The sequence below is a fragment of the Bos javanicus genome, chromosome 15 (genome assembly GCF_032452875.1).
Source record: "Bos javanicus breed banteng chromosome 15, ARS-OSU_banteng_1.0, whole genome shotgun sequence".
In the NCBI taxonomy this organism is placed as follows: domain Eukaryota; kingdom Metazoa; phylum Chordata; class Mammalia; order Artiodactyla; family Bovidae; genus Bos; species Bos javanicus.
The window spans coordinates 47,204,379-47,226,911 of NC_083882.1; the positions used below are offsets into that span (position 1 = coordinate 47,204,379).

Sequence of the window (22,533 nt, forward strand, 5' to 3'; positions counted from 1 at the left end):
ATTTTGTCATATAGTTCTGCAGCTTCCTTTTGGTGAGCTATAATTTTAGGATAAAATTAGTTACTAATTCAAGATATATTGCGACAGAAGAAATTGCTTTATTTAAGGGACTTGTGGATCCTGGCAATTTATCCAAGCCTAGTGAATTTACATGTGCATCTTTTGTGCCCTGCTGGGAAGAGTCACATTACTTTAACCAATACAGAAGAATGAGATGATATGATTTCTTTGTAAATGTTTGATTTGTTCAGTGTTTAATTTTTAATTTTTATTGGGGTATAGTTGTTTCACACTATTGTGTTAGTTTCTACTGTACAAGAGAATTAATCATCCCTATGTAAACATATATGCCCTCCATTTTGAGCCCTCCTTCGACTCTACCCACCCATACCACTCTTCCAAATCATTACAGAGCACTGTGCTGAGATCCCTGTGCGATATTGTGGGTTCCCACTAGCTATCTATTTCACACATGTTAGGGTATGTCAGTCCCAAATTACCAATTCCTCTCCCCCACACCACTCTTATTTCAAAGTCTGTTCTCTACATCTTGTCTCTATTCCCGTCCTGGAAATGGTTCATCTGTACCGTTTTCCCATATTCCATGTGTATGAATTAATATATGATATTGATTTTTCACTTTCTGACTTACTTCATTCTTCTAAAAACTATTTTCTTTATTTCTTTTTGGCTGTGTTGGTTCTTGTTGCTGCATGGGCTTTTCTCTAGTTGCAGCCAGCAGGGACTACTCTCGTTGCGGGGCATGGGTTTCTCATTGTGGTGGCTTCTCTTATCATGGAGCACGGGCTCTAGGGAACGTCAGCTTCAGTAGTAGTGGCATGTGGTCTCAGTAGTTGTGGTTCCTGAGCTCTAGAGCACAAACAGAATAGTTGTGGCACACAGGCTCAGTTGTTCCATGGCATGTAGGATCCTCCTGAATCAAGGATCAAGCCCACGTCTCCTGCATTGGCAGGCAGATTCTTTACCACTAAGCTACCAGGGAAACCCCTTTGCTCTCTATTTTTAATAGAATTGCTAAATTTTTACAGAAACTAAAGAGAAGGGGAAAATTACTTAGAAAGCTACTTTATAACAAGTATTTAAATTTGCATTCATATTTCTTCTTCATTACTTAAAAATGATTACATATACTATGGGTTTCCCAGGTAGCTCAAAAAATAAAGAATCTGCTGCAATAAGGGAGACCCAGCTTTGATTCCTGGGTCCAGAAGATCCTCTGGTGAAGGGACTGTCTACCCACTCCAGTATTCTTGCCTGGAGAATTCCATGGAAAAGGAGCCTTGGGCTCCTGGGCTACAGTCCAGGGATCTCAAAGAATCAGACATGACTGAGAAACTAACATTCCCTTTTTTGCTTTTCACATAGACTATAATATCTACAATTTAACTGGAACAACATATTCAAATAAGTAGCAGGGGACAAACTAGGGACTCAGATAAATGACTGTAGACCTCCAGCCACCGTAATCTGAACTTTCAGATGTATTTATTAAAAAAAAATTATACACTGAAAATAACGTTAGTGAATTTACATTTTTGTAAAAAGTCGTTTTAATTTGGTACCTATGGATTGTTCCTAAAATTGCCTTTTGTTCACTCTATTTCTTAGGTCTTCATATTAGGTGGATTCCTAACTCCTGGAAGAAACAACGTTAAAGGGAGAATGAGCAATTCCACCCAGTTCTGCTGGACTGATACTTAATAGTAAACAGGATGAAACTTGATTCTTCTGATTGCATTAGTGTGAGGATGGCAAGATTCACCTTTAGATTCTTTCCATCTCTGATTTCCCTTTTTTTGATACAATAATCCAGATATACATTCCCTCTTTCCTCCAGGCTAGTTCAAAGTTGCCATTGTTGTCTCATCATTTAGTTTCTCCTTGGCATGGAAATACTAGGGTAACTAGTGTGATACTAAGGTCACAGAATTGAATTAGAAACCATCCCTACTCTGAAGCAGGGAAAACTAAAGCCATTCTGGGGACAACAGATAATAAGTGCTATAAGCAAAGACAGGGTCTTGTGCAAACTATCAGGAGAGAGTAGGAAAGGGCAGACTAATGGGCATGGGGACTAGGTTGGAGAAAGAATTGAGTAAAGTGATGTGTACCTTCATTTACATTACAGATAAATGATTTTAAGCTTCTCCTCTCCTTGAATTGTGAAAGTGAAAGTCACTCTGTCATGTCCAACTCTTTGCGAGCCCATGGACTGTATAGTCCATGGTATTCTCCAGGCCAGAATATTGGAGTGGGTAGCCTTTCCCTTCTTCAGGATATCTTCCCAACCCAGGGATTGAACCCAGGTCTCCCACATTGCAGGCAGATTCTTTACCAGCTGAGCCACAAGGGAAGCCCAAGAATACTGGAGTGGATAGCCCACCCCTTCTCCAGCAGATCTTCCTGACCCAGGAATCGAACCAGAGAGTCAAAAGAAGTCTGTAACTTGGAACAATGTGTAAGTCAGGACTTTCTGGAGACCTTCAGAACGTTGCGTTTAAATCTGTTTACACAGTCTCATATAGTGTTATCATGTGGGTTTAGAAAGTTTTTATCAGAAGTTTATGAAATTCCCTCTTTTTTTTCTCACTAGGTTGGTTCACTAACATAATATAATAGTACATATTGTTTAGCTGTTGAACTCTTACCACTTGCTGGGAACTGTGCTCAAATATTTAGGGATTCATCTCATTTAATTCTTCACCCTCCTGTAGATATGTTTTATTATCACCACATTACAAAGGAGGGGACTGATTCTCAAAATCATAACCATCTTCACAGTATTAGGCTAGTCCTATTCCTGTCTAATCCTAATCTAATGCTTTAGATTCAAATACTTTCTAGATTCCCTCTGGCCCTAATAAGGGATTCTATGATAATGTACAGGCCTTATCAACATTATGGAAATATAAGCAAACTTCACTCATGATACAATTAATAGTTCTGAAAACAGAAGGGATACAGGGGAAGGACATTTGGCGTGGGGGCAGGGTGGCAAGGGAAAGGACATTTTAATCACACTGTGAAGCCAGAAATGAAAAGTACTTTCATACTATTAGAAACCTACCTTTGCTTCTATAGTGGTTCAGATAGTGTTTTTGTTTCCAGTTATGAATTCTAGTCTCCAAATGCAATTCCAATCCTACTAAGCTGGCTCCTCCCAGAGTCCCTGTTAGTGACCAGGGCTGGTTTCCAGAGGAGGGCGGAGGGGTGTCCCTTCCCAGGACTCCTCTCTTCGCTCTTCCTGGTCCTCTGCTTCCCCTTAAAAATGGTCCTGTTCACTCGGAGTTTGCCAGGCATGGCCTTCCCCCCTGATACATAGAAGAAATTAAATGATCTTCCAATTTTTTTTCTCTTGCTATTAACAGAATACATTAGGAGTGATGTTAACAATTTGGGGATAAAGTGTACACATATGTCATATAATAGTAACCATACTCTGAAGTAAGTGTGTCAAGTTGACTATCTTAGTAATTTACCTTTTCAAAGGACAAAGTTTTCAGCAGTATTATGTGTCTTTTCTGCAGCTTAACTGCTAGGGTTTAGATATAGATGAAACAAAAGTTAGATCCAAAGCTGTCGAATATATGCATACAGCTGTGTCCTGTGTCACTACAGTGAGGTAGAAATGCATATCTTATTGGCTATATTATTTTCATATTTTCAGTCTCTCTCCCTAATCTTAAGGGCACTTTCCCAGCTGTCTGGCATCTTCTTTTTCCTTTCAATTGCAACTCCTGCTTCCCACTGCTCATGGAGTCCCATTTCGTTCTTAATTAGTATAATACTGTGACTCTTGTTATTGGTTTCCTGAGTTTGTCCTCTAAGTGGAAAATGCCTAAGGATTCAATAAAGATTCTAAAACAATTTCCATAGCCATATTCTCTTTTTTGAAAAAAAAATTCATAACTACACACTCTTCACTTCTACTTACTTCATCTTGTCTGGCACTTCAAGGCTTTGCCTGATGGAGTTGCCCACAGGGAGAGAGAGATACTGGAAGTATAGGATGTCCTTAAGAGGAACGCCCTTATAAACATAACTTCCAGTGTTGTTGTTGTTGAATAGCTCAGTCGTGTCCGACTCTTTGTGACGCCATGGACTGTAACATGCTAGGCTTTCCTGTCCTTCACTATCTCTCAGAATTTGCTCAAACTCATGTTCATTGAGTCAATGATGCCATCAAACCATCTCATCCTCTGTTGCCCCCTCCTCCTCCTGCCCTCAATCCTTCCCAGGATCAGAGTCTTTTCCAATGAATTGGCTCTTTGCATCAGGTGGCCAAAGTATTGGAGCTTCAGTTTCAGCATCAGTTTTCTCAATGAATATTCAGAGTTGATTTCCTTTAGTATTGACTGGTCTGATCACTTTGTTGTCTAAGGGACTCTCAAGAGTCTTCTCCAGCAACACAGTTCAAAAGCATCAATTCTTTGGCCCTCAGCCTTCTTTATGGTCCAACTTTCATATCTGTACAGGTTGAGTTGTAACCAAAGGACCTTCTACATGTTCTGGGCACTACATTCAATCAACTCTGCCTTTCTCTGCCTCTTTCTCTTAGAATACACTCACTCACTTATAAGTTTGAGGCAAAAAGAAAAATCTAACAAGCATACCACTGTCACAATGACTGAGCTCCTGTTAACTCTGCTTGTACCACACAATGTAGAACTCCAGGCTGCCCAGTTCCAAATGATCCCTCTAAATACCACCTCCATCTTTCAGATTTTGTCAACTGATCCTTTCTCCTTTCTTCCTCTGAAACAGTTTTACATTTAAGTTTTACAAGTCACAGCCCCAAATCTCACTATCTTCAGGAAGTTTTTTTTAGGTAGAGATTTCAAAGTGTTCCCTTAAAAGAATCAAGAAATCCATGCACAGAAGCATAAAAATGTTGAAATAGCCTTAAGAGGGTACAGCTAACTGCAACAACTGGTGATTCAGACATGAGTGTCCATGGGGAACCTGAAGAAAGATGCATGATTTATTTTTTTTCCTCAAGAGATTTGGAATTATTATTTCTAGAAGTAGGATGAAATTTCTAATAAAGAAGTAAGATTAATTTGTCTCTTTTTTCCACTCTCTGACCTTTATTTTCTCTGGAATATTTGTTCCTATGCGTTCTTCAATGCATATGTTATTCAAGAAATATTGAAAAACCCACTCAGCCTTAAATATAAAGAAGCATTAATTTCTGCTCTTGTTCTCTTTGAGAGTTTGCCATTAGAACTTGCCAATAAGAGCACTAGAGCTGAGAACCTGGAGCTAATGGTTACTGGTTCCAGCCAGGGGTAGAAAGAAGCAGGTAAAGTAGAATGTCCAAGTCTAAAGTGGATATGAAGCCACCCAAACTTTTCCCCAAGCTGTAGGAGAGGCCACAGATAACACTATGGGAGCCCTGTTTCATGAAGTGTTAAGGTTGTTAACATTCATGTAACTCCACAGAACCCAGACAGACCTGTAAGATGTGTCTCTGAAATGTAGTTACAGACATTATTGCTGATATCCAGTGGCAGATACCTCTTTGATCTTTGGGCATCGTTTTCTTGTTTTGGCAGCTGTAGTTTTAGATATTATTTAGATTGAACTGACATCTGAGGAGCTACTTTCTGATACCCCCCTGACTCTCAATTGTGATCTCTGTTTTCACCATCTTAAGTTATACAGAATAAATTTAATTCCTATCGCATTATTCCAGTACTTTTGCATGAATACTTTGTGCCCAGTGTCCATACTCCCAATTTTCATAAGTGTGGTCCAGATGATGTACTTTCAAGCTCCCCACCACCCATTAGTGTCCCATGGACAAACTTCACCTCCTCTGCATCTCTATCATCACCAAGCAAAAAAAAAAAAAAAAAAATCATAGAAGAGAAGGGCAAAAGAGAGAACAAGGTCCCAGAGCAGAGCTTTCACCTGCCCCTACTCTCCTGACACAGGAAGCAGTGTCTACTACCTGTTTGCAGATTACTTCAGCAGTACCATCCTGGGAATGGAAAGGAGCACAGACCTCCAATGAAGAGATAGGTCTTTCCTATCTTCTGGTTAATGCTGGTATATCTTTCTTCACGCAGACTCACTGAAGATGTAAGCATGGGGTCTGACTCCATTTGATATCGGAGCCTTGTATAGTTCCCAAATACCCGAGCTAGGTATACCTTTTGGGCCCTCAGAGATTCTGCCCTCTGGGAACTCCTCCATAGCTGCTCCCTTTGGGACTTAAGGTCATTCTGAGACAGGAAAGTCGGGAGATGGTAGAAGAAATTATTTGCTTTCTCTGTTGGAGAAAAGACCTCTGGGAATCTAGCCCCACATTGGCATGTGCTCTGTTGGCAGTTAGTCTGTCTCCTGCATATGGGTCTTACCTACATCCCTGTCTGTTTATATGTATTTGCATATTCATATTTGATGTATTCCATTGACCCTATAAACTCACTCAGAAGTTCTCATGGGAGTCCTGCACATGCTTAATAGATAAGGACATCCAAAATTATGCTTCTAAATGGATAGATGTTACCTTATGATGATGTTTATCATGTTATTTATAAAATTGCAAGACAAATTTGAAGAGCATATTACTGAGAAAATACCTTGTGTTTTTCAGAGGGTTAATATGACAGTAACATTTCCTTCTCAGTTCTGTAATAATCTAAATAGGAAGGAATTTGAAAAAGAATAGATACATGTATATGATAACTGAATTCAGATAACTGAATCACTTTGCTGTACACATGAAACTAACAGAACATTGCCAATCAACTATGCTCCAATATAAAATTTAAAGCATCTGTTGCTCTGTGTGAGTTGACTTCATTATTTTTCATTGTGGTTCAATTCCCATTGTACTCATTATCCTTTTTGATGTAAATAAACAACACTCACATGATGAGCAATTAATTTACCAAATATCCTGCTACTATCTACATCCTGTACACCTCTCTTTATGGACCTAGAAAGAATGTGTAGGTAGGAATGTTTTTTCACTTATGACATATAGACATATTATTTTAAAATTTTTGTTCTTTCCAAGTATAGTTGATTTACAATTCTATGTAAGTTTCAGTTATACAGTAAATGATTCACAAATTTCAGAAGTTATAGTCCATTTATAGTTATAATAAAATATTGGGTATATTAACTGTGCTGTAAAATATGTCCTTGTAGCTTATTTGTTTTGTACATAGAAGTTTGTATCTCTTAATTCTCTTCCATATTTCCCCTCCTCCTTTCCCTCTCCTCACTGGTAACCACTAGTTTGTTCTCTATGTTGGTTGGTCTGTTTCCTTTTTGTTATAATCACCAGTTCCTTTTATTTTTTAGTTTTCACATATAAATGATATTATACAGTGTTTTTCTTCTTTCTCTGACTCATTTCACCAAGCATAATACCCTCTAAGTCCATGCATGTTGTTGCAAATGATAAAATTTCATACTTTTTTAATAGTGAATAATATTACATTTGTATATATATCTTTATTTAATTAAGGTATCAATGATGTACAGCGCATTTCCCATGGGTGTACAATATAGTGACTCAGAATTTTTAATTTTTATACTTTATAGTTATTATAAAATAACGACTATATTTTATGTGTTGTACACTACATCCTTGTAGCTTATTTATTTTATATATAGTAGATTGTACCTTTTAATCCCCTACTCTTATCTTGATCCTCCCCACTGGCAACCAGTAGTTAGTTCTCTATATCAGTGAGTCTGTTTCTTTGTGATATTCAATAGTTTGCTATACTTTTTACATTCCATATAGAAGTGATATCATACAGCATTTTTCTTTCTCTAACTTATCTCACTAAACATAATATCCTCCAAATGCACTCATGTTGCTTCAAATTGGAAATTTTCATTCTTTTTTATAGCTGAGTAGTATGCCAGGGTACATATAGATATAGACAGTGATATAGTGAAGGACAGGGAGGCCTGGTGTGCTGCAGTCCATGGGGTTGCAAGGAGTCAGATATGATTTAGTGAGTGAACAACAACTACATATATATATGTGTGTATATAGATAGATAGATAGATAGATAGATATAGGACTTCCTTGGTAGCTCAGCTGGTAAAGTATCTGCAATGCAGGAGACCACTGTTTGATTCCTGGGTTGGGAAGATCCCTAAGAGAAGGCATAGGCTACCCACTCCAGACACTCCAGTATTTTTGGGCAACAGCAATATATATATATATATATGTATATCACACACACATACACACACACACACGCACACACATGTATATCTTTCCAGGTTGCACTAGTAGTAAAGATTCTGCTGGCAATGCAGGAGCTGCAAAAGACCTTGGCTTGATTCCTGGGTCAGGAAGAACCCTGGAGGAGCGCATGGCAGTGTACTCCAGTATTCTTCCTGGAGAATCCCATGGACACAGGAGCCTGTGGGCTACTGTCCATGGGGTCACAAAAAGTTGGACATGACTAAAGTGACTTAGCATAGCACAGCACACACACACACACACACACACACACATCTTCTTTATGCATTTATCTGTTGAAGGACACTTGAGTGTCCATCATCTTCTTTATTCATTTTCTGTTGATGGACACTTGGATTGCTTCCATATTTTGCTGCTACTGCTAAGTCGCTTCAGTCGTGTCCGACTCTGTGCGACCCCAGAGACGGCAGCCCACCAGGCTCCCCCGTCCCTGGGATTCTCCAGGCAAGAACACTGGAGTGGGTTGCCATTTCCTTCTCCAATGCACGAAAGTGAAAAGTTAAAGTGAAATCTCTCAGTCGTGTCTGACTCTTAGCAACCCCACAGACTGCAGCCTACCAGGGTCCTCCATCCATGGGATTTTCCAGGCAAGAGTACTGGAGTGGGGTGACATTGCCTTCTCCTCCATATCTTAGCTATTGTGAATAATGCTACTGTGAACATTGGGGTGCATGTATCTTCTTGAATTAGTGTTTTCCTTTTTTTTTTCAGACATATACCTGGGGGTGGAATTGCTGGATCACATAGTAGTTCTGTTTGTTTTAGTGTTTCAGACACCTCCATACCGTTTTCCACCGTGACTTCACACATTTACATTCCCTCCAACAGGGTACATAGATTCCTTTTCTCCACATCTTTGCCAGCATTTGTAATTTGTGTTCTTTTTGATGATAGTCATTTTCAGAGGTGTGAAGTGATATTTCATCACTGTGGTTTATGATTTGCATTTCCCCTATGATAGCTGTATGAAGCATCTTTTCATGTTCTTTTTGACCATTTGCACTGACCATTTGCATTTCCTCTTTGGAAAATTGTCTATTCAGTTCTTCTGCCCATTTTTAAAATTCAGGTTTTTTTTTTGATGTTGAGTTTTATGAGTTGTTTATATATATTAGATATTAATTACTTTTTTATCATATCATTTCAAATATTTTCTCCCATTCAGGGAGTTGTTTAATTTTATTGATGATTTCTTTTGCTGTGCAAAAGCATATTTGTTTATCTTTGCTTTTATTTCTTTTACTTTAGGAGACAATCCAAAAAACTATTGTTGTGATGTATGTCAGAGTGTTCTGATTATGTTTTCCCCTGGGAATTCTATGGTATGCAGTCTTACATTTAGAAACTTTGTATTTCTAAAGTACACATTTAGTGCTATGTATAGCATGATGTATATCTCTCCAAGTATGACTTTAGTGGCATTTCAAAGATTTTGATATGTTGTATTTTAAATTTTTTGGTTAAAAATCATCTCTTTTCGTGCATTGAACCTGGACTGGCAACTCGTTTCATACATGATATTATACATGTTTCAATGCCATTCTCCAAATCTTCCCACCCTCTACCTCTGCAACAGAGTCCATAAGACTGTTCTATACATCAGTGTCTCTTTTGCTGTCTCGTACACAGGGTTATCGTTAGCATCTTTCTAAATTCCGTATATATGCGTTAGTATACTGTATCGGTGTTTTTCTTTCTGGCTTACTTCACTCTGTATAATAGGTTCCAGTTTCATCCACCTCATTAGAACTGATTCAAATGTATTCTTTTTAATGTCTGAGTAATACTCCATTTGGGCTAGTGCACTGGGACGACCCAGAGGGATGGTATGGGGAGGGAGGAGGGAGGAGGGTTCAGGATGGGGAACACATGTATACCTGTGGCGGATTCATTTTGATATTTGGCAAAACTAACACAATCTGTAATGTTTAAAAATAAAATAAAATTAAAAAAAAAAAGAAAAAAATCATCTCTTTTTTTCCACTTTGATTTCTTCTCAGGAATTAAGAGTGTATTGTTTAGTTTTCATACATTTTGTTATTTTTTCAGATATTGCTTTGTTATTGGTATTAACTTAATTTCATTGTGATCAGAGAACACACCTTGTACAGCCTGAATTATTTTAATTATATGGGAGTCATTTTATGGCCTAGAATAAGGTTAACTGTTATAAATGTTCAGTGTACACTTGAAATGATGTGTATTCTATTGTTTTTGGCTTTGGAACTATATTTTCTGGGTATTAATATAACCATTCAATTTTTCTTTTCATTAGGGTTGGTATAGAATATATTTTCATTTCTTTACTTTTAGCCAACTTGTGTTTACATTTGAAGTGTATTTCATGTAAGCAGCATTTAATTGGGTCTTCCTTTTTGTAACCCAATCTGATAAACTCTGAAGTTTAATTGGGTGTTTGGTCTACTTATTTATAATTAATGTGACTATGGCTATGGTTGGACTTTTTTGTTTGGTTGGGTTTAAATCTATCATTTTGAATTTGTTCTCTGCTCCTTCTTCCCGACTGAATATTCAAAAAAAGTTTATTCTATCCTTTTTGTGTTCAAGTGAGTTAAAGCAATTTAATTTTGGAGGTTAGTTTAGAGATTATCCTACCCATTTCTAACTAATGGCAGTCTGCCTTCAGGTGATAGTATATCATTTTGAATATAACAGAAGAACCTTACAATAATATGCTTTCATTTCTCCCTTTCTTATTTGCAGTATTACTTGTATATATTTTACAAAACTCTATTGTTATTGTTTTTGTTTAAAATCACAATTATTTAAACATACATTTATATAATAAAAAATCTAATCTATTTACACATGTAGTAACAAATTTTGATGCTCTTTGTTCACTTGTGTAGATCCATGTTTACATTTGACATCATTTTCTTCTGACTAAAGAAACTTTAAAAAAATTTATCTATTTTAATTGGAGGCTAATTAATTTACAATATTGTAGTGGGTTTTCCATACACTGACATGAATCTGCCATGGGTGTACATATGTTCCCCATCCTGAACCCTCCTGCCACCTCCCTCCCCATCCCATCCCTCAGGTTCATCCCAGTGCACTGGCCCTGAGCACCTTGTCTTATGCATTGAACCTGGACTGGCTGTCTGTTTCACATATGATAATATACATGTTTCAATGCGAGTTTCTCAAATCATCCCACCCATGCCTTCTCCCCCAGAGTCCAAAAGACTGTTCTATACCATCTGTGTCTCTTTTGTTGTCTCGCATATAGGGTTATTGTTACCATCTTTCTAAATTCCATATATATGCATTAGTATACTGTATTGGTATTTTTCTTTCTGACTTACTTCACTCTGTATAATGGGCTTCAGTCTGATTCAAATGCATTCTTTTTAATGGCTGGGCAATATTCCATTGTGTATATGTACCACAGCTTTCTTTATCCATTCGTCTGCTGATGGACATCTAGGTTGCTTCCATGTCTTGGCTATTATGAACAGTGCTGCGATGAACATTGGGGTACATGTGTCTCTTTCAATTCTGGTTTCCTGGGTGTGTATGCCCAGCAGTGGGATGGCTGTGTCATAAGGCAGTTCTATTTCCAGTATTTTAAGGAATCTCCACACTGTTCTCCATAGTGGCTGTACTAGTTTGCATTCCCACCAACCGTGTAAGAGGGTTCCCTTTTCTCCACACCCTCTCCAGCATTTATTGCTTGTAGACTTTTGGATCACAGCCATTCTGACTGGCATGAAATGGCACCTCATTGTGGTTTTGATTTGCATTTCTCTGCTAATGAGTGACGTTGATCATCTTTTCATGTGTTTGTTAGCCATCTCTATGTCTTCTTTGGAGAAATGTCTGTTTAGTTCTTTGGCCCATTTTTTGAGTGGGTCATTTGTTTTTCTGGAATTGAGCTGCAGGAGTTGCTTGTATATTTTTGAGATTAATTAAATAAACTTTTTTAAAGAAATAAACTAGTGAATGTAGACTTAAAAAACAAATAAATTGGCAAAATTTGTGGTCACTAGATAGTGATAAATGCTATGCAGAATAGTGATAAATGTTTAGTGATAAATGCTAAACAGACAAGGGATTAGAAAATTGTTTGTGTTTGGGGGGAATATTGTTGGATACTATTTTATTTTTTTTTGTTTTAATATTTTAATTTAAACTAATTTTTGGCTTATAGAAAATTGCAGAAATAGTATGAGTGTTCCCTTTTACCCCTCATCCAATTTTCCCTAATATACTGTTTTATGTAACTGTAGTACACTTATTAAAACCAAGAAATTCACTCCAGTACAATACTATTAACTAAACTCCACATGTTATTCTAACTTCAATAGTTTCCCCACTGTCCTTTTTCTTTTCCAGGATCTTATTTCCAGTATCACATTGCATTTAGTTGTTGTTTCTGCTTTATCTCTTCCATCTATAAAAACTTCTTCACTCTTTCCTTATCTTTCATGATCTTGATACTTTTGAAAATCAGTTATTTTGCTAAATGTCTCCTGATTTAGTTTTTTCTGATGCTTTTCTACTGATTCGAATGGGGCATTTTGGTATGCCTTTATTTTAAAACTTCCAAAAGTCTCCAGTACATTAACACTGGTGAAAGAAATCAAAGAGGACACTAATAGATGGAGAAATATACCATGTTCATGTATCGGAAGAATCAATATAGTGAAAATGAGTATGCTACCCAAAGCAATCTATAGATTCAATGCAATCCCTATCAAGCTACCAACAGTATTCTTCACAGAGCTAGAACAAATAATTTCACAATTTGTATGGAAATACAAAAAATCTTGAATAGCCAAAGCAATCTTGAGAAAGAAGAATGGAACTGGAGGAATCAACCTGACTTCCTACAAAGCCACAGTTATCAAGACAGTATGGTACTGGCACAAAGACAGAAATATAGATCAATGGAACAAAACAGAAAGCCCAGAGATAAATCCATGCACCTATGGACACCTTATCTTTGACAAAGGAGGCAAGAATATACAATGGAGAAAAGACAATCTCTTTAACAAGTGATGCTGGGAAAACTGGTCAACCACTTGTAAAAGAATGAAACTAGACCACTTTCTAACACCATACACAAAAATAAACTCAAAATGGATTAAAGATCTCAATGTAAGACCAGAAACTATAAAACTCCTAGAGGAGAACATAGGCAAAACACTCTCCGACATACATCACAACAGAATCCTCTATGACCCACCTCCCAGAATATTGGAAATAAAAGCAAAAATAAACAAATGGGACCTAATTAAACTTAAAAGCTTCTTCACAACAAAGGAAACTATAAGCAAGGTGAAAAGACAGCCTTCAGAATGGGAGAAAATAATAGCAAATGAAGCAACTGACAAAGGACTTATCTCAAAAATATACAAGCAACTCTTTCAACTCAATTCCAGAAAAATAAATGACCCAATCAAAACATGGGCCAAAGAACTAAACAGACATTTCTCCAAAGAAGACATAGAGATGGCTAACAAACACATGAAAAGATGATCAACGTCATTCATTATCAGAGAAATACAAATCAAAACCACAATGAGGTGCCATTTCATGCCAGTCAGAATGGCTGCGATCCAAAAGTCTACAAACAATAAATGCTGGAGAGAGTGTGGAGAAAAGGGAACCCTCTTACACTGTTGGTGGGAATGCAAACTAGTACAGCCATTATGGAGAATAGTGTGGAGATTCCTTAAAAAAACTGGAAATAGAACTGCCTTATGACACAGCAATCCCACTTCTGGGCATACCAGAAACCCAGGAAACCAGAACTGAGAGAGACATGTGTACCCCAATGTTCATCGCAGCACTGTTTATAATAGCCAAGACATGGAAGCAACCTAGATGTCCATCAGCAGATAAATGGATAAGAAAGCTGTGGTACATATACACAATGGAGTATTACTCAGCCATTAAAAAGAATACATTTGAATCAGTTCTTTTTTTTTTTTTTTCAGATTTGGACATTTTAATAACTTTGGTTAAAAAAAGAAATCAGACGCCATTTATAATTTACATATAACCAGCACATGATTATAGTAACTCATTTTTACTAATGTTATTTCTTTCCAAATAAGTGTTTCTTCATCTTGACATATATATATATATATATATATTTAACCTCGTTTTCTTTTCTTTTATTTTTTTTGTTGTTGTTGTTTAATTTTATTTTATTTTTAAACTTTACATAATTGTATTAGTTTTGCCAAATATAAAAATGAATCCACCACAGGTATACATGTGAATCAGTTCTAATGAGGTGGATAAAACTGAAGCCTATTATACAGAGTGAAGTAAGTCAGAAAGAAAAATACCAATACAGTATACTAACGTATATATGGAATTTAGAAAGATGATAACGATAACTCTATATGCAAGACAGCAAAAGAGAAACATGTATAAAACAGTTTTTTGGACTCTGTGGGAGAGGGAGAGGGTGGGATGATTTGGGAGAATGACATTGAAACATGTATAATATCATATATGAAACAAATCGCCAGTCCAGGTTCGATGCATGATATAGGAAGCTTGGGGCTGGTGCACTGGGATGACTCAGAGGGATGGTATGGGGAGGGAGGTGGGAGGGGGGTTCAGGATGAGGAACACGTGTACCCCCGTGGCAGATTCATGTTGATGTATGGCAAAACCAATACAATATTGTAAAGTTAAAAAAAAAATACAATAGCCACTGTGGCCATATCAGAGTGACAAGGTGAATCAAGAACAAACATTAAGGATCAGATGACACCAGACTTGGCACGTTTGTTTTTTTTTCTTAGTGGATACTATTTTAAATATCATGGTCAAGGAAACTGAATGGACTCAAGGGAAAGACCTATGTGGACAGAGCAACAAAAAGTAAGAAGTCCCAAAGGCAGGATGTAGTTTATGTTTTTGAGAAAGTGCCTGGGAGGCAATTTAGATGGTGTGGATTAAAAGAGGACATCAGGGAGGTAAATGAATTCCACCTAGAGAAATAAATGTCTCTCTCTTCTGGGCTACCAAAGTGCCTTATTCATGTGTTTAAATCAAACTCTTGTGACACTACAGTACAACTAATTTTACATGTTTTTGTCTTTTTCAGTAGGTCACGTGCTTTTGAACAACAGGCCGAGATTTATTTAGTTAGTTTTCCATTTTCTAATACTATGTTGAATATAAAATAACTTTTATAAATATTTTTGAATGCCTAAAGAAAAATGTTAAAATGTAACAGCTATTTTAAACACTTTTAAGCAGTTGCTTTTTAATCTTATATTTACTCTTCCAAAGTCAAAGCACAGTCTTTAAGAGCTTTTTTGCTTTAGCCACACATTTTTAAGTGAGCATAGATTTTTTTCATCTCCACTAGTTCTACTTGGGAGATAATTAGAAGCAGACAATTAGGTCAAATTAGGGGTCAAATTCATGACCCCAGGTCTGGCTAGCATGATGAGAGATTATACATCTTTATTCTTTGTCTCTGCCAGGATACCATGGAATGATAAGAACTAGGATGTGCCTCTGAGTAAGAGGAAACTGCACAGTTCATATCACTAGGCAAGAACAGGAAGAAGATTAGAACTTTATTTCTACATCTCAGTCCTTGCTTTTCAATTGTGATTTTGAGTATTCTTCGTGGAGAGCAGCAAGAATATAATTGCTTTCTGCTGTCACTACCCTTCCTCAATAATTTCCAAATCCCCTGCTTAATTTCCTGAGTTCGAACACCATAGACAATGGGGTTGAGAGCTGCAGGAATGACATGGTGGAGGACATTAAGTAAGACAGGAATATCAGGTGAAACCTTTTTCTTGGCCAAATGGGTAAAAACAAAAACCAGCAGGATGGTGCTGAAGAAGAGGATAAGGATAAAGTGAGAGCCACAGGTGCTCAGAGCTTTAGCAGCTGTCTCTCTTGTATTGAGTCTAAGGACAGCTCGGAGGATGAAGATATAGGAGAGGAAGATGAGGATGAGGTCAGAGCCCAGCAGAGTCCAGGCTAAAAATAATTGGTAGATTTTGTTAAGGGTGATGTTACCACAAGAGAGCTTGGACACGGAGAGGTTGGCGCAGATACAGTTCTCAATTATATTTCTTCCACAATAATGGAGCCGTGCAGAGAGGATGGGAATAGGTGCAGTAAGAAATGTGTTTCGGGCCAAGATGAAGACAAGAGCTCTTGACACAAATTGGTTTGTGATGATAGATGGGTAGTGCAGAGGCTTGCAGATGGCCACATAGCGGTCATAGGCCATGACTAAGAACGTGCATGATTCCATGGACAGGAAGTTATTCATGATGAACATTTGGAGGAAGCAGGCAGAAAAGCTGATGGTCCTGAGATCAAACCAGAAGATGGCCAGGACCTTGGGGATGACAGTGAGGCAGAGCACCATGTCCAGCAGGGAGAGCAGGCTGAGCAGGTAGTACATGGGCTCATGCAGAGAGGCCTCCAGCTGGATGGTGATCAGGAGGGTGGTGTTGGCCCCCATGGCCAGGAGGAAGAGGAGGCTAAGGGGCAGGGACAGCCAGTGCTGCCAGCTGGGGGACCTGACAAAACAGTTCAGGAGGAACTCAGAGGCTTCAGTAGAGAGGGAGCTGTTGCTATAAGGCAGCATTGGCAGTGACTTCAGGGAGGAAGATGTCTTTAGGTAGCTGAAGAAGAGAGAAGGTGTTAATTCTACCACAGACTCTCACGAGTGTGGATTTAACTTATAAGATCCTTGAAGATATAGACACAAGCCACCTCTTTCACTCCCATTCCTTGTGTCTAGAACATTTTTGACACACAGAAGTGGCTAATAAATTTTCATTGAATATATAAATAAATGTTTCCTATGGTTCTTTCATCTATGTATCATCTTCCATTTTCTCTTATGTGAATGTTGGAGGGCACTCACACAAGTCTGTTTCCTCCGTTGATGTTTAATGGATCAGAAATTAGTTAAGTATCAGATAAAATCAAAGGCTGAGAAAACATTATAGTTTAAAGTTTAAATTGTGTATAAATGCATTCTAAAGTGTAGATGGCATCCACAATCAAGTTTTTAAGGGAGTAAAAATTGAGAGTATGCAGAGGTATGATAGACTGGGTACATAGAGAAACTCCCTGATGAAAATTAATAAAAACATTTTTAATATTATGTCTAAGTCAAATCTCTATCAATACCCATCATCCATACCCACACCGATATTCTTACTTATACCTATACCCATAAATACTTGTGTTTGTATGTGTATTTAAATGCCTTTAATGGATCCTTGAACAGACAGAAAAGAAAGATTTATCAGATTAAGGACCAAGTGAAATTCAGACATTGAAACGAAACATCAATGTTGGCTTTCAACCTGAGGACACTGGTGGCATTTCATGAACATCAGCACCAGCTTTCTTACATAATAGAGCTCAGGGACAGAAGATAAAATCCAGGTTCAAGCAGGGTGAGAATCTATTTATTATGTGATCTTCTATATGGTAGGACTTTACAGCACTACTGAATGGTGTTGTGCACTAGAAATAAGTCCCCACCTTCATCTCCATTCCACATCTGCACTGGGAACTTCTAAGGAAATAAACTACTTCAAATCTCATTACTTGGGAAAAATCTTCTCTGTAAATTTTGATGTACAAGCTGGTCCTATGTGACTTTGCATCCGGAGTTCACACCAGCTCTTTGGCTCAAAAGATATTTAAAGTTATTCTGGGTTGTGGGCAGTGGCATCAGAAAACAACAGGATCAAATCAAAATCCTTTTTGAGGAACAAATTTTTATCTCAGGCCTCAAAGAATTTCAATATAGACTTCTGAAGAAATTGTTTGCAGTAAAAAAATTATTGAAAAGAAAAAAGATTAGGAGTAAAACCCCAGAAAACAATAGATCATAGAATTCAACCTACAAAATCTTGAGATAGTCATTATTTGATATTAATATTGAAACATTTTTTCCAATGGCTCTTTAAAAAAAGAAATGAGAGATAGACTTGAAAATATAAGCAAAGATAATGTTTAAAATAATACCAGTTATACCTCCTAGAAATAAAAATACAATAATTAAAAAATTTAAGAGATAAGCTTAATAGCATATAAGCCACAATTTGAAACATAATTAGTGAACTAAAAGATGGGGCTTCCCTTGTAGCTCAGTCAGTAAAGGATCCGCCTGCAATGCAGGAATCTGCCTGCAATACAGGAGACCCAGGTTCGATTCCTGGGTCTGGAAGATCCCCTGAAGAAGGAAATGGCAACCCACTCCAGGATTCTTCCCTAGAAAATCCAATGGACAGAGGAACCTGGTGGGCTACAGTCCATGGGTTTAAAAATGCTGAAGAAAGTGTAAGAGGAATTGAGGATAGAGTAAGAAGGTCTAACAAATAAAATCCAAGTTCCAGATTGAATAAAAGAAAGGGATAGAGCTTTGAACCTTTCAGAAATGATGAAATATATCAATAAACAGAACCAAGAGGTCCACTAAATCAAATGGGATTAAAAAAAATAAAATACACCTAGATATATCAAGATATAACTAAATGTAGACACATAGATAACATGGTCTAACTTCCAACACCAGAGATGAAAAGATGATCATAATGGTGGGTATGACTATTTTAATCAGAAGAATCCATGAATGTCAGACCACTAGAACTAGAAGTCCATCTTCCGTGTTGCACATTAACTCGAAGCTTCTTAGCCTCTATTTTGAAGAGTATCTCTTCTCTACTGTGCCCTCATGCCTCTCCTCCTTAACTCTCTGTATTCATATCATTCATCCCTGTTTTCCCCCAATTGTTAGGTTACACTGCATAGGTTAATAGACTTCACTGCTCATTTTGTTGTTCCAACAAGCCTGTAGATGGGTTCCTTGGAGCAGCAACTGTGATCTCTTAGGCCATTACACCAGGGAAACCTTCTTAATGATTTGTCCTGTAAGATTATTGTTCTTGGTCTACAGAGCCACACCTGTGCAGAGACTTTTATCAGTTATTTTTGGGTACTAAATTAAAATAAATAGAAGATATAGGAATTTTCATTAATATTAAAAAAGTATTGAGTCTGTTGTCACATTTTTTCAAAGGAACGTGAGTAAAGCAAGAAAGAGGGATAAGGAGTAATAAATCATAATGATGAGAGTGAGAAGAGCATTGAGTGGAAATGGTACTCTAAGCTTGCTTCCCCTGGGGATCTATGTGGGTCTGGAGAAAGCTGTGCATGCTGAAGTGACTCTAGTCCAAATGAATTGAAGAGAGAGAGAGTAGAAGAAGTGGGGGAGAACAGAAGCATATGTGCCCAAAAATATAGATGGTAGAGAGAAGATGCAAAAAGAAAATTCTGAAATTACAGCAAAATAGATTGGATAGCGAAGAAAGAAGACAAAAGGAGTCAGAGAAATAAAGGAGAGAACAGAAAGTGGATCAGGTACTTTTATGAAATGAGAAAGGCAGTAAAAGGCAAACTAGTGAAGATTCCTAAGTAATGATAATTAAGGGAGTGTGATAGGAAATGTTTTTCCCCTTTCAAATCTGCATTCTCCCTCATGTTCTCAGAAGAGTTCAACCAAGGATTGTCAAGCTCTCTCCAACATGATACTCTGGTGCAAATCCATGAACTCCCACAAGGACCAAACCTCTCCCCAGCACACACAGACTCTGGGCTCAGCTTTGGCGTCATCATCTTCATCTGGCTCCATGCCACTTCTCTTTCTCATGTCCCTTCAAGTCCTGTCCTCAAACACCTTTCCTAAAACCTACAGGTCTTCCAACTGCAAACCCAGTTTTATTACCAGTGCAGTCCCTGCTTTAGCGAGGGGTCCACCATCACAGTGGTGACTTCATTTTCTGCTGGAGCAGACTTTCTGGATGGAGACAGTGATCTCTGCCAGGGAGTTCTGTCTCTGTCTGGCTCTTCTACACTCTGGCTTTCAGAAAGGAGAGTTTATACTTGAGTTTCTACTTCCCCAGGGAAAGACTGTCTTGTTGGCCTTTCAGAGAATCAAGAGCCCAGCATCTTCTTATCCCACTGGGAGAAAGATTTACTCTCAGTTCTTTAAGATCTGTTTTCCCTAAGCAGAGTCAATAATGCCCCCAAAGCATAGCAAGAGTCTCAGAGTTAATTTTCCTGGATCAGTTAAATGGATAAAATGGGATACTTAGGAAATAAAGCATGATTAATTTTAGAACACAAAACTCTAGGGCTAAAAGGGTCAAGGCAAATAGCTTTGATATCAATGAGTATCAAGTTCTGATTTTTCAGAAATGTATTGATAAAAATATCTTTTTTTATCAGAAATATATTTTTATCAAAAAAGTCTTTTTCTTTTTTATTTTTCAGAAATGTATATTCCAACAATACAAGAGAAGACTCACACATGGACATAACCAGATGGTCAATACCCAAATCAGATTGATTATATTCTTTGCAGCCAAAGATGGAGATATCTTCTGTCTATACAGTCAGCAAAAACAAGATGGGGAGCTGTCTGTAGTGCAGATCATGAACTCCTTATTGAAAAATTCAGACTTATATTGAAGAAAGTAGGGAAAAACAAAGAACATTCAACTGTGACCTAAATCAAATCCCTTATGATTATGCAGTAGAAGTGACAAATAGATTCAAAGGATTAGATCTGATAGACAGAGTGCCTGAACTATGGATGGAGGTTTGTGACATTGTACAGGAGTCAGTGATCAAGACCATCCCCAAGAAAAAGAAATGCAAAAAGGCAAAATGGTTGTCTGAGGAGACCTCACAAATACCTGAGAAAAGAAGAGAAGTGAAAGGCAAAGGAGAAAAGGAAAGATGCACCCATGTGAATGCAGAGTTCCAAAGAATAGCAAGGAGAGAAAAGAAAGCCTTCCGCAGTGATCAGTGCAAAGAAATTGGAAAACAATAGACTAGAGATCTCTTCAAGAAAATTAGAGATACCAAGGGAACATTTCATGCAAAGATGGGCACAATAAAGGAGAAGAATTGGTATGGACCTAACAGAAGCAGAAGATATTAAGAAGAGGTGGCAAGAATACACAGAAAAACTATACAAAAAAGATCTTCACAACACAGATAACCATGATGGTGTGATCACTCACCTAGGGCCAGACATCCGGGAATGTGAAGTCAAGTGGACCTTCGGAAGCATCACTATGAACAAAGCTAGTGGAGGTGATGGAATTCCAATTTCTCTATTTCAAATCCTATAAGATGATGCTGTGAAAGTGCTGCACTCAATATGCAGCAAATATGGAAAACTCAGCAGTGGCCACAGAACTGGAAAAGGTCAGTTTTCATTCCAATCCCAAAGAAGGGAAATGTCAAAGAATGTTCAAACTATCGCACAATTGCACTCATCTCACATGCTAGCAAAGTAATATCTCAATTCTCCAAGCCAGGCTTCAACAGTAAGTGAACTGTGAACTTCCAGATGTTCAAGTTGGCTTTAGAAAAAACAGAGGAACCAGAGATCAAGTTGCCAACATCTGCTGGATCATCAAAAATGCAAGAGAATTCCAGAAAAACATCTACTTCTGCTTTATTGACTATGCCAAAGCTATTGACTGTATGGATCACAACAAATTACGGAAAATTCTTAAAGAGATGAGAATTCCAGACCACCTTATTTACCTCCTGGGAAATCCATATGCAGATCAGGAAGCAACAGTTATAAGCAAAAATGGAAAAATGAACTGGTTCTGAATCGGGAAAGGTGTACATCAAGGCTGTATATTGTCACCCGGCTTATTTAACTTATATGCAGAGTACGTCATGCAAAATGCCAGGCTGGATGAAGCACAAGCTGGAATCAAGATTGCCAAGAGAAATATCAATAACCTCATATATGTAGATGACACCACTCTTATGGCAGAAAGTGAGGAAGAACTAAAGAGCCTCTTGATGAAAGTGAAAGAGGAGAGTGAAAAAGCTGGCTTAAAACTCAACATTCAGAAAACTAAGATCATGGCATCTGGTCCCATCACTTCATGGCAAATAAGTGGGGAAACATTGGAAACAGTGAGAGACTTTATTTTTTTGGGTTCCAAAATCACTGTAGATGGTGATTGCAGCCATGAAATTAAAAGATGCTTGCTCTTTGGAAGAAAAGCTATGACCAACCTAGACAGCATATTAAAAAGCAGAGAGATTACTTTGCCGACAAAGGTCCATCTATTCAAAGCTATGGTTTTTCCAGTAGTCATGTATGGATGTGAGAGTTGGACTATAAGGAAAGCTGAGCACTGAAGAATTGATGCTTTTAGACTGTGGTGTTGGAGAAGACTCTTGAGCATCCCTTGGAC

The 22,533-nt window shown here is 37.7% G+C and overlaps 1 protein-coding gene across 1 annotated transcript; it reads right to left on the minus strand.

The window, feature by feature from the left end:
• Nucleotides 1-15,692: 15,692 nt before the first annotated feature.
• LOC133260954 (olfactory receptor 56A3-like) lies at nt 15,693-16,920 on the minus strand. The gene has a single exon (XM_061439580.1). The coding sequence runs from the start codon at nt 16,866-16,868 to the stop codon at nt 15,693-15,695; it is 1,176 nt and encodes a 391-aa protein (XP_061295564.1). The 5' UTR covers nt 16,869-16,920.
• Between the last annotated feature and the right edge of the window lie 5,613 nt (nt 16,921-22,533).